At 39.7% G+C, this 13,431-nt stretch overlaps 2 protein-coding genes across 9 annotated transcripts in view; one reads left to right on the forward strand and one right to left on the reverse strand.

The window, feature by feature from the left end:
• The window catches only part of FGD6 (FYVE, RhoGEF and PH domain containing 6), a 106,783-nt gene extending 96,295 nt beyond the window's left edge, over window positions 1-10,488 (reverse strand). For 2 of the 3 annotated variants that reach the window (XM_078076419.1, XM_078076418.1), the window contains exons 1-2: window positions 10,155-10,476; window positions 2,931-5,343 (exon numbers count right to left, since the gene is read on the reverse strand). In XM_078076419.1, the coding sequence (XP_077932545.1) occupies window positions 2,931-5,343; window positions 10,155-10,170 (2,429 nt within the window). In that variant the 5' untranslated portion in view covers window positions 10,171-10,476. Of the gene's footprint in view, window positions 1-2,930; window positions 5,344-10,154 lie in introns of all 3 variants that reach the window. The other variant, XM_078076420.1, reaches the window with a different exon arrangement.
• A 205-nt stretch (window positions 10,489-10,693) lies between these two features.
• VEZT (vezatin, adherens junctions transmembrane protein) overlaps window positions 10,694-13,431 on the forward strand; it is a 68,898-nt gene continuing 66,160 nt past the window's right edge. For all 6 annotated transcript variants that reach the window (XR_013449315.1, XR_013449316.1, XM_036085876.2 and 3 more), the window contains exon 1: window positions 10,694-10,829. Coding sequence is in view for 2 of the 6 variants with exons in the window: in XM_036085876.2 (XP_035941769.1) it covers window positions 10,794-10,829 (36 nt within the window). In the remaining 4 variants the exon portion in view is untranslated. The remainder of the gene's footprint in view (window positions 10,830-13,431) is intronic.

Raw genomic sequence — 13,431 nt, forward strand, 5'->3', positions numbered from 1 at the left:
CAAAGAAGCACTGGGAGGAAGAATTCACCTAGGAAAGGGGAAGGGAAAGTTTGAGTACAGAAATGGCTAATATAACGTGGGTGCTAACCTGGATCCTCTACCAACATTTCCAAAACTCTTTCTTTGGGCAATATACTCTAAGTTCCAAATTATCATGAACTTTTAGAACACAATCCTATTTGTAACTTGGGGACTGCATACAATTATTTCCTGATAAATTACAAACATGTTATGAATTAGTAAATATTAAGCTGTTGGATTCATGAAACATCTGTACTCTAAAGAAGGTGACAATATGAGCCACCCCAGGCTTGGCAATGTCTGTTTACTAATCCAGAATCTGTTGGTTATACACGTGAACTCTGCAAAACTAGTAAGTCTCTGTGAACCAGTCCCCTATGAACATCCAGAATCTCTTCCCTGAGGATCGAGAAACTGTTAAGACACTTTTTTATTCACTCCAGCAGATGAATCTTAAATAGGGTTTATTTATGGGTTTTTTTTTTTTTTTAATCATTTTAGACCTCTATTGTGTTGGATTTTAAATTAATTACTCCAAGGCAGAGGTCTATATATTTTCAACAGCTGGACTGCCAAACAGGATTTCCATTTGGGTCCACTCGGCTCACCTGAAATATAGGTCCCACTTCTCATTTATCTTGTTTTAGGGTGTCCAGGTGTCCTCCTCATGAAGGCTTGGATTTTGCTTTCTCTGTCTATTCAATGTTTTACAAAAGGTACAATCTCCCAGGAAAAGCTGTTAGTCTGACCCTATGACTGAAGGCTTTTGATTCAGCTGGCACATTTCAAGACTCTCGAGCCTGGCTCCCTGCTCCAGGCCTAAACAAAAATCTCTGTGGAAAGCTAATTCAAAAGCAGAGCTCACTCACTCTTTACCAGGCTGCCCTACTTGACAGCCTGTAACCTGTCCAAAGCCGCCCTTGGTTTCCTGTGGCCTTGAGAAAGAACCCTCCTTAAGAATGCCATCCAGCTGCACCGGCTGGCTGTGTACATTAACCCCTTCCACCCTGGTTTCCCATCACCCCCAGAGCAGCAGTGCCCTCACTGCCTAAGAAACATATCAGAACAAGGACAAGTTCCAGACGTTTACAGCTGGTGTTAGCAATAATGACAAATCCTTGGGATTTAAGCCTGAGGGCCAATGGGACCGCCAAACCTCCAATTTCAAGAAAAACACTTCATCTTAGCTAAGGATAGCCGTATTATCATAAAGAAGCCAAATTAATTCCTCTTTCACCCAGATACACACAGACACATACACACACATAATATACAAAATCATATTAAAAGGAGGGCAATACCAACAAAACTGTTCCATGGAGAGAAGAACGAGCATGAGAATACATAAATTTTTTTTTAAGTTGGACACTTAATTTCAATTCTCTGTCAAAATATTTACGCCAAGGAAAAGGCTTCTGCCTAGATACTAATGTTCAGAGTAGACAGTTGCAAGCAGAATGGAGTCAGCTAGAGAAAAGTCAGGCAAGGAAGCTAAGTCTTTTATAGCTCAAAGGAGGAAGGGCACAGATACAAGTAAAGAAACATGCTAGGAGAGCATCTGAAAGCTAAAAGAAATTAGAACAATTTTACTTGGTACGCTAAAATTTTGCTTGACATTCTTATTTATTCAATTCACCTGATAATCCTCTGAGCCCCTACTATGTCACCATATATGTTACTATTTCTACAAAAGCCCCACCGTAAGACCTGAGTACTCAAAGGCTTGAGGTTAGTGACCTAAGAACATGAAGACTTCAAAAAGGGCCTGTGTGCTTTATGTTATACACGAAACACTTTAAATGCATGGTGAAGGCCGTCTTTGTGACCACAGAACAAGAACAAAGCTCCTGCAGTGGCTGTTTACTTTACCTCTTTCTCATTCATTCTCTCACCCAACCAACATCTACTCATCCGTCCAAACCCCCTGTTTGGCCTCATAAGGGATAAAAGATATGACTCAAACTCGTCATGGAGCTTAAAAGTGAATACAGAATATCAGACATACCAATAAACAACTATACCATAAGACGGAGATAAAGGCTGTAAGGATTCCACAGCATAATAGGGAGATCAGAATAGGAAATCAACACTTCCTACTAGGTCTGTAAAAGCTTCATGAAGTCAATGGTTGCTGAGCTGGACTATCAAGGATGGTCAAGGTTTCAATAAGATGGTTGGAGTAGGGATACCAGAGGTAGTAAATACATATAAAAAAGTGAGAAAGAAAAGATAGTAACTTTCCATTTCCCGTATTTTTCCTATGTCCATATGAAGCCAGCAATTAGTCTTCAACACGCAAAATAATCCTCAGAGTATGAAATTTTGTAAATTTAGAGGTTTTAACTGACAAGGGCATCATAGGCAAATGCATGGATTTCAAACTCCACAGATTCCTTTTTCTTTTCTTTTTTTTAAGTAGGCTCCACACCCAGCGTATTGCCCAGTGTGGGGTTCGAACTCATGACCCTGAGATCAAGACCTGAGCTCATATCAAGAGTTGGACGCTCAACCAACTGAGCCACCCAGGCGCTCCTTAACTTCACACATTTCTTACACCTAACAAATAAACCTGGCCAATTTTCTCCCCTAGATTCCTGCTATGACTTATAAGTTGGTGCCTTGGAGGGCCTGCAACCTTGCTGTTCTAGGTCTCCTTTATACTACCTACACTACCACTGGTTCAAATTCTTTGAATCAGCTACTAAAATAAGTCAACTACTTCAAGGCTGCATTGAAAATACCCATACTGACTATATGATAAAAGAACACTGCAGTCTGGAATAATTTAATGTATGCTTAACTAAACCACGCTCTCACCAAGTGATTTTCCCCCATCTCACAGGCTTCTTGAAGGTTAATTTCAGTGATCTGTGCAAAAGCACAGTGTCCGTCTGGCACCTAAGTGTTACCTGGAATGCTGATGTCTGGGTCCAAGTTGCACCTGGCCACCTGGAGCTTCATATGGCTCTTCTACCTCGTACACATTTGCATCGGTGTCCTCCATGCTTCTGGAATTCTGCCATTCTAACTCGGGAGTTTTCCCTATGGCCATTATAAATGGCAAGTTCTCATACTCTGGTATTTCCTCATAATGGCGTACATTTTCATACTCTGGTGCACAGCCACTTGTAATAGATTTGCAAGGCGCCTGAGATGAGGACTCCCTGGAGAGCATTTGATCATCCAAAGACTCAGCTCTTGGTCCATTAGCTGCACTGGTCTGACCCCGAGACTTCTTCCTCTTCTTTTGGGATTCTAGGCTGTAGTTATCTGCAGAATATGCCTTGATGGGTTTACTTCTCTTCTCTTCTACCAACATGCCATGCCTTTCACTTTCATCACTTTCAATTCCTTTCCTCTCCCCACCTGACAGGCTGCCTGCGGTTGTGTCTCCAAGCTGGCTATTCTTGGACCAAAATTTCTGGAAGTCACTCTTCATGAAACAGATGGACAGTTTCATGTTGAGCAACTTCTTTAAAGAGTTTTTCTTTTGAGTGTCTTTGCAAGGCTTAGTGCACCTTTCCGCATCCATGGCAGATAACGATTTTGCTCTAGGCTTAGTTATGGCAGTTGAAAGCTCACTATTTGATGATATAGTAGTGACAGACTTTAAGGATTCCGGGTTCCCTGAAAAGGGTAAAATAGGATGAGGTAATTTCCACACTGGCTTTTCTGAAGCCCGTTTAGGCATATCAAAGGAAGACGACATACTGAGGTTTTGGGCGCACAAATGCCGAGGGTGATTTCTTTCTAGACCTTTCTCTGAATTATTTTCCTCATTTGAGGGATAAGAACTTTTTTCCACAAGCTCCTCTGAGGCAGCCTTTTTAAGCACTCCTGCAGCAGGCAAGCTGTGTCTTTGAGGTTTTTTCGGGACAATCCTTGAGGAAATTTCACCTTTTATTGTAGATTCCTTTTGCATTTGAGGGGCAGACACTCCCAGGTTACAGGTGGTAGGCAAATGTTCATTGCAGGTTAATTTGAGCTGCTTAGGCAGGCTCATAGATAAAGTACTACATCTTATAAAACTGGTCTCTTTGTCCACAGCAAGTGACATACTAGAACCATCTACTGTCTTGCTGTCAGAACTTAAATTAGAATCTGTTTCCATTTTTTCAAAGGAAGATGTTTCATGACACATAGCTTTCTGTGGATTGACTAAATTTTGTCTGTCACCATTGGAGTCCACATTCAATTCACTTTTATTTCCTGGCTTCACTTTGTCCACCTGTTCCTGGTTACACAAAACATTCTGATGAAGAACATTGATTTTATTGTTTTTCAAACCAGCTTCTAAAAGACAAGAAGAGTTACTGTCTAAATTCTCTGGTTCTTCAGTACTTTCACTAGGAACATCTATATACTTTTGACGTAACAGACGAGCAGCCCGTGTCTTTCTGGGCTTGGGGGTTGGAAATTTGGGAGTATATGGTACTAAGTGAATTTCTAAGGGACCAAGGTCTTTGACTTCTGATTTCTTATTAACTCCATCTGAAGATAGAAAAGTACTCCTTTTACCATTTTCCAGAGCTTCTTGTTCAGATGAATGAAAGCAAGTATTGCTTTTTTCACTGCTATGCTGATAAGTTTCATCACTAGGAAGCTGTAGGTGGCAGTGGTGATGATCAGGAACTTTTTCAAAGCTGGACAGGGAAGGTGACAAATCTGCAAACTCAATTCTGAATTGTCTGTTAGAATTATAGCCATCATTAATTTCTGAGTTGTCTGTGGATCTGTGCTTCTGTAGGGAAATAAAAGGTAATGTTCGTTGTGTTAAAACATTTTTAAGCTTCTCTTCTAGGATGTTTGCCTTTAAAACTACTCCACTCTGGCTCTTGACATTTTCAACATTAGAATCACATTTACTCCTTGTTTTTATAGCTGAAGAGAACTCATCAATTTTACTATTTTCTAAATTTTCATGCATTTCCAGGGGCTCTAAGATAAGTTGCTTTACACACAAATTCTCTCTATTCCCAAGTTTATGGATACACTGAGAACTGCATGAACACATTGGTAAAATATAATCATTGCTCTGATGCCCTACATTTTTACAACTAGAGTTGTCAGCATTTTCAGGTAATTCCTGTTTGTGCTCTTCCAGGTTCACAATGATTTTCCTTGATGGTGACTGCCCGATGTCTCCAACAGGTGAGCCCTTCAGAACTTTTGGTTTTGGGGCTATTGCTGGTTTGGTTTTCTTTGTTGACTGTGGAACACTAGAGATCACAATATCAGGTTTAGGTGCAATAGGAGGTGGAGCTGGCTTATTATTTGCTACCACAAACTTTGGCTTGGGGGCCACTGGTGGCTTCTTAATCTCTAGAAAGGAAAAAATAATAATTTGATGACAAAAACAAAACAAAACAAAAAACCCCAAAGCAAAAGATGATAAATAATTAAATTTGATAACATTTTTACTTTTTTTGATAATATGGTGAACTTGCATTTTACTAGGTAGATTATGTTACATTAAAGAGTCAACATTACTCTTGAAAATTCCTTAAACTGCCATTCAATTGCAATATACAAAGCTCTGGGTAGAGTGTACATTTCTTAGCAAGTCCAATACAGTTTTCCTTCTAGCTTTGGAACAGATTATCTTCAGTAGACACTAAATGAAATCATTGCTATAGCAGAAGAAAGCACTTCAGTTCATCTGCTGAGTGCTAAGTGAGTGAATTTGCCTCAGTTATATAGAAATGAAACACTTAAGCTTACATATCAATAAGTAGTAGTATTCTTCCACCCCAGTGATATACCAGAGTTGTATAAGTGCCTTTTCTCAAGAATCTACCTCACTAGAACAGCAAAACAATCTTAAAAAGGAATACAGAAATCAGAAATTTTCTAAACTTAAAAACAAAACTAGTTCTTCTGTATTATTTGATTAATTATAAAGTTGGTACTTCTCTGTATGGATACTGTCATTGGGAATTTTTATTATAATCCTTCACAGAGCTTTATTTTAAGTCATGTGTATGGGTTCTACGCCATGTCTAATCAATCAGTTTCTGGGCATACGGCCTGGACATGTGTATTTCTTTTAAGTTCCACAGGTGAATATACTGTGTTCCCTTTATTAATAACCTCTATTCTAGTGCCTTTAAAAGATGAACACAATTTCTATTGTAGCAATCCTTCCTCAACATTATATAAAAAGCACATAATAAACACCTATTTTTTTTTTTAATAAACACCTATTATACTATGCTAGATTTGTACAGACCTGGTCCTAGCCTAAAGGCACCTAGTAAAAGCCTCACACAAAAGACCTATAAGATGAAGATACAAGGGGCCCAAACATCTGTTGTTTTTTTTGTTCTTTTTAAGTTTTTCTACCTATACTATCACATCACCTAGTCACATTTCCCCAAGGAGACCTGAAGTAAAAATACTTTATCTTATACTTCTTACACTTCATGTTTGTTCCTCCAACAGGATCTAATGCTTAATAAAAATTTACTGAAAAAAAGAAAACAAAAAACCACAAATTTTTCAAAATATATGTTAGACATTAAGTACTTGAATACACAGAGGCTTTGATACTTCATTTAATGATTTTTTTTTTTTTCAACAAAGGAAATTAGTCACAACACTTGGGAAGATATTGTATGAAGGAGGGAGGGGGGAGGGAGAGAGAGAGAGAGAGAGAGAGAGAGAGAGAGAGAGAGAGAGAGAGAATAGGCAGGTCTATTTCCTTTTACCAACCATTTTCCCAAACCAAGGTCACATGATAACACATGCTTTCTCATTCAACTCCTGGGTGTAATGTCCTGATAAAGAAGATAATAAAATATTTCCAAAATAATTTAATACAAATTCCCAAAGCTATACAATTTCAGTTAGCTATTCAATAAGCATGTTATTTTTGTTTAAGTAGAAAAAACTGTAAAACCATTCAAAGCCTAATGATAAACTTTGCTATAATAGTCTATTAAATTAAACTGCTGACCTATTAAGTCTTAAGATAAAAGTATGAATGCCCAGGGCCTCTTCCAAACCTCCCACCCTACCCCAGATAATGCAACATGACAAACTGTCATGTTGATTTCTGTAACCATTCTTAAAACATCCTACGTCTGGGATTTTTGAAGGAATTAAAAAAAAAAAGTCAGTTTTGCAAGATGGAAAGAGTTCTGGAGACTGGTTGCACAGCAACTTGAACTATACACTTAAAAACGGTAAAGATGGTAAATTTATGTTATGTGTATTTTCCACAACTAAAAAACCCCCAAAACAAAAACCCAGTCTCATCAAATTAATCTTTTACTTTCTCAATCTTATTGCCTTGTCAAAAGCCATTTAACCAATCAATTTTTGCTTTTTAGTCAAATTGTTTTTTTAACCTTTGGTACCAGTTTTACTCTTTTCTTTAAAAAAAAAATCAGTACCCATTTAAATGTAGAATAATATTTTGAAAAGTTAGCAGGAATCAACTTCAATAGGATTATTGAATAAATTTTTAATTATTAGTAAGAGCAAGTCTTTAACTCACTGGTAGCACAATATCCAAAATCCTTTATTATTATTAGTAGTAGTAGTAATATTTAGTGGCTCTCTTTTGAAAGAAACAGAACTCAAAAAATAACAAGCCATTATATTACAGCCTGCTCCTATGTCACTCTTGAAGTAAGTGCATGATGTTTAGAAATGCACCCAGCACCTTTGGATTTTAATACTGTATCAACATTTAGACCCAAAAGCTGTAGAGCAAAGCAGCAAATCTTTTATTTACACAGCTGTTTGGCTCCAGGGAAAAATAAGGTAAGAAAGTAAAGCACTGGTACCATTTTACTATTACAAACATACTTGTCATGTGTTACACACAGATGGCTGTGGTTCGTGTGCACACTTTCTTAGCTATTGGACCAGCCAAAAGGCAAAGCACAGGCATTAATGAGGCTGTATGTGTTTTAAAGGATACAAAATATATACCGATAAAGATCTCTCCTTTTTCATATACTGAAACTAGAATAATTCTAAAATCTCTATTATGGGCCTACTCATTCACAGATGCAGAAAAACAAAGCAAGCTCTCCTACAGGATACATATAACTCAGGATGTTTACAACATTTATCTTATTTTTTAATTTTTTTAACATTTATCTTATTTTAAAATTAAGCCAACCATCCCAAATACCACAGATTAGAGTCAATATAAACAAACATCCCCTCCCCCAATTGTAAATAATATTCTTAAGGTTTTAAAGAATTTGATTATTATACCAAAAAAGTATCAGAGAGATTGTAAGAATGATGAGCACATAATTTTATAAGAATGGAATGGAAATAAAACCCCAGTTTTCTTCCATAGTCTCCATTTAGACATGAGAAAGAATTATAAAAAATCTTAACAGATGGGTGAACAAAAAGGTAGTTAATGCTTCTCAGCAAGCCAGGCTAAAAACCAACTAACTCAGCTAAACACAGGAAGTGTTCCTCTTTTAAACACCACAAAAATGTCTGTGGATTTCTTTAATTGTAAAGTTGATAAAATATAAAAATAGCTTGCATTATTCTAGGGTAATACAAATCAAAGCATCATAAACTTCCAGATTGAACCCCCGATCAGATTTACACATCTAAATGTCAACTTAAGTGCTTCTGTACCTGTTCATTATTAACTGTTAGGACTAGAATTGAAAGTGATACATTTAAGGAATGAATATTTTAAATGTGTTTGACACTCCAAAGGAAGGGAGAGCTAAAATGGCTGGAAAGATTTTTAAATATCCAACCACTTTAAATTTAAATTAACTGTATTGGGTCAGTAATAAAGAAAAATTGAAAGGTGAGGCACCAAAATTTAAGATGAAAATAGTTAACCTCAAGTAAGTAGAAAGTCTCTCCTTAGTAAGGAAAAGAGAGTTTATAAATAACTTCCACAGTATATGATAACATATCTCCTATACATACATATAACATTAAAAAGGAACGATCCACAACATCTTCAGGAATATTTCACTCCTTGCTTTCTTATTCCTGTTGGCTAACTTCTTGCCTTGTTAGTTGTAATCTGATTACATCTAGCAATGCAACACTCCAATATATCTATTTTAGAAATAATACAAATCAGAACATTTATTAGAGTGCTGTTTGACAGCTTCACGTTGCAGGAATTTAAAACAAATGCCAAGAAAAGCAAAGAAAATTTAATTGTACTTAAGTGCTGAATCTAGAAGTAACTTTGAGGGGAAGCCTTACACTATTTTACTACAAAATTTCTAATGAAAGTGTTTTTCTTTCAACATGGGCAAAAACATATAGAAAAAACCCCGCAATACATAATATATTATTAAGTTCTGGTTTAAAAATTGACCTAAGGTCTTGCAAAGTGATTTTAATCGTAATTAGCAATTACTTTACTAATTATTTTTGGAAAATAAGAACTGTTCCTTAAGACTGTTTAGAAATACAACGTCGAGAATTGCTCAAAATCCACACAAAGGTAAATTACAGGCTTTGTCATTTGGATGAAGAGAAAGGACTATGGAAGGCAGACAGAAAATAAGGCTTCGTTTACACTAACCAGGTAGAAACAGAAAAAAATCCATAAAAACTGGGTGAAGATGAGCAAAAAATTGCCATCGACAATTCTACTCTGCTTCTCAGGTAACAGAGCAAAAACCACCAGGACAGGAGCCACAAAGTCTAAAGTTCTCCATCTAATAAGGGTCAGGGTTTCCAGCAGATACTAGGTTCAAAGCGACTCAGCGTAGTGGCTGACTTCAACAGTCCGGGAACACTGCCCTTTCCTAGAATAACAGATTTCTTAACATGGGAATCTAAACTACTTTCACACGCAAAGGCAAAGTCCCCCAAACTTCAGGAGGGACGAGCAAATGTTTCCCTCTTCATATTTCGTGATTCACCTGGCGCAAAGAGCTCCCAACACGGGTCTCCGTGTAAAGGGAGGTCCCAAGAGATACACGATTTCCAACCAGCCCCTCTCGGCAGGAAGGGACGAGAAAATCCGGCAGCACACGCTGTCTGCTCCGCACTTGCACAGCCCTCGGGAAAGGTAGGCGGAACACCGTTAACCCACCCGTGAGGAGAAAGTTGCTCCAGAGCCCAAGACTAGCAGCGCTCCCTACAAACTTTCCAGCGGCAGCGCGAGAGCCGTCACTTACCGGCGGCAGAAGTCATGATTCCCTGTGCAGCTCGCTTCGCTTCCCCGCTCGCCCCCCTCAATCCATGCTCCTCTTACAGTCCATTGTTTCAAGAGTTTGAGCAGAAGAGAAAAGCCTCTGCAGCGCCCGCATTCCGTCCCGCTGCCCAGCGGCGCAAAGCGAGCGCCGCACAAAGGACGCGGCCGGCTCCAGGGACCCGGCGGCGCACCCGAGCGCGAGCCGCAGGCGGCGGGCGGGCGGGCACGAGCGCCACCCAGCCGAGCTCCCGGAGGACGGCCAGGCGCGGGCACGAGCAGAGCTCACGGCGGCTCGGCCGGCGCGTGCTCCTCTCCAGCTCCAAAAAAATAAAAAATCAGGGCTTCAGGCGCCCCCTGCTAGTCGCGGCCGTAAAAGGCGGACAAAAGCGCCAGCCTCCTCCAATCAGTGGGCTCGAGCTTCCTCCCGCTCCTGCCCCTTCCGCCCACACGCTCTTGCTCTGTTCCAATCAGTGGTCCTGAAAAGGGGGGCGTGAGCTGCGAGGCATTCTGGGAATTGTAGTTTTCTGGACAGAACTGACGGTCCGTAGCAGACGCCGAGGTGCCGCCAGTTCTCCCGCCTTCATTTCCCATCGTGCTGAGGCGGGTGGCATGGCGGAGAAGGATGACACCGGAGTTTGACGAAGAGGTGGTTTTTGAGGTAAGGGGAAAATGGCGGTGGGTGTGGATTGCCTTTGTTTGAGAAGGACAAGGGGGAAGGCGAAGGGCCGATCCCGGCAGAATGGATCGGGTGACGCTCCTTCCCGCCTCGGTCACCGAATCTCGGCAATTTCTGGGCCTAGTGTTGGCCGCAGCCTGACAGGTGTAGCCCCAGCACCCTTGCCGCGGCAATCTCCGCCTCAGGCCCGCCCAGAATTCCCAGCTGGGGCCCCGTTGCTAGGCCGGGGGACCAGAACCCTGCCTGTTCCTTCCTGGGAGATGGATATGCTGCGGGGGTACTGCGCCCGGGTGGGGCGGGGCGCAGTCGTGCATTTTGGATACTCCTCTCTACAACTTAGCCTCCCCTTTTTTCGTGCTCGATTTTTTGGGTCAGTATCCAGAAATGCCTCGGGTCACCGTTCACTGTCGAGGTGTGGTCCTCTTAATGAAGGCAGCAGGTGCCAGTTTTCTAACACGTTTTAAAATCTGTGTGCGGGACCTACTGAGAGTGATTAGGAACGAGGCATCTCAACATCTAGGTTCAGTTCTTTTGTCCTTTGCTGTTGCGCTAGGTGTAGCCAGTTCTTCTGACTCGAGGCTCTGGGTGTGAGTGCTTTTGTGTGGGACTATTTTAAGACGTTCTCTGCCATCTTGAATAAAAAAAAAAAAACAAAAACAGGCGAGTGTTTTTGTTGCCGTTTATCTATCAGATACAGGTGAAAGCTTATACGCAGCGTAGATATATTGCATATATGTATGCTTTATGTTCACTCATCCAACCGGATTTTAAGAAATTTTAAAAAAAGAAATGGCCCATTCCATACACTGGGAAAGCTAGCCATTAAACAGTACAGAATGATAAGTGTTGAAATATGTACTAACTGTTATTGGAGGATTGATGTGGAAACGGCAGTCTGTTCTTGTGGCCTCAGAGAAGCTACACCCAGTAAATGATATCCGAGGTAAATCTTGAACTATGAATCGGATTAGAACGAAAGGAGAAAATGCATTTCTGGGAAAGAGAACTGAGCATGCCAAGGTTAGGAGGTGTGAAAGTACCTGGTGTGGATTTTTTCAGGGGCGTGAGTGTGGAGGGTCGCTATATAAAGTGGTTTGATGTGGCTAGAATGTAGAAGTAGTGCAAGATAGAGCCATTTTACCAAAATGAAGAGTCTGGATTCCAGGAGCTCATTTGGGAAGACAAGTGTCTGAATTTTGGAAATAAGAGAAGAAATAATGGACTGATGGCTTGGACAGGTAATTCTTAGAATTAAAGATAAAATCAGGAGGCGTCTGGGTGGCTCAGTCGTTAAGCGTCTGCCTTCGGCTCAGGTCATGATCCCAGGGTCCTGGGATCGAGCCCCACATCGGGCTCCCTGCTCAGCGGGAAGCCTGCTTCTCCCTCTCCCACTCCCCCTGCTTGTGTTCCCTCTCTCGCTGTGTCTCTCTCTGTCAAATAAATAAATAAAATCTTAAAAAAAAAAAAAAAAAAGAATTAAAGGTAAAATCAAGGAAACAGTTACAGATTGAATGTGGGAGCTGAAGGAGACAAAAATCTAGGTTGCTCAGATGTGTAGGGTAAAGAAACCTGGGCGGATGTTTTTTTTTTTTTTTCTTTTTTTTACCCTATTATTTTCTTAGATTTCTGAATATAATAGTAATGCATGCTTAAAAGTCATTTCATTGTAGAAAATAAGCCATAAAATTAAAATCATCCTTTATCCTGCCACCCAATGATGGCTGCTATTAACATTATAGTATTATGTGTTCTTACAGACTTTTTTTTAAGCAAGTGTTATGTTTAGCGTGTGATACTTTTTAAAGCAAAAGGTATCATACCAAATAGAATTTTGTATGTATTTTTCATATAAATTTATCATGAGTCTTTAATTATTCATTACTCTTTGAAAACATTATTGATAACATAATATTCCAGCATATGTGTGTATTGTAATATAACCATTTTTCCATTTTGGATAATTATATTGTTCCAAAATACCATTGTAATAACACTGATATGATTCCATCTTTAACTGCAACTCTGATTTTTCCTTAGAATAATTTCTAGAAGTGAAACTAGTGGGTCAAAAGGATATGACAATTTAAGACTTATACAGAAAGGTTATAGTAATTTACATTTCTATTAGGAATAAGAATATCAATTTCACCAAATCCTCAGCAATGGCCTTTTTAGTTTTTTTTAATCTTTTCTAATTTGATAGGGAAAAATAGCACTCCATTGTTCTAATTCATATTTTGTGCATTTATTTGAACCATTTTTATTTCTTTCTTTGCATGCTTCTTTTTGTATTTTTTGTTCATTTTCCTTTTAGATGCTAGCTTCTGTATTTTTATTTGTATTTTTAATTTGTGGGGGGGAGTGCAGAGGGAGAGACAGCAGTGGGAGAGACAGAGAATCTTAGGCAGTCTCCATGCCCAGTGCGGAGCCTGAAGCCTGAAACAGAGCTCAATCTACCACCCTGAGATCATGACCTGAGCCCAAATCAAGAGTCCCAACGCTAAACCGACTGAGCCAACCATGCACCCCTGGATGCTAGCTTCTTAAAAATTGATTTGCAGGGGCACCTGGGTGGCTCAGTGGG

The sequence above is a fragment of the Halichoerus grypus genome, chromosome 6 (genome assembly GCF_964656455.1).
Source record: "Halichoerus grypus chromosome 6, mHalGry1.hap1.1, whole genome shotgun sequence".
NCBI classification, from domain to species: Eukaryota; Metazoa; Chordata; class Mammalia; order Carnivora; family Phocidae; genus Halichoerus; species Halichoerus grypus.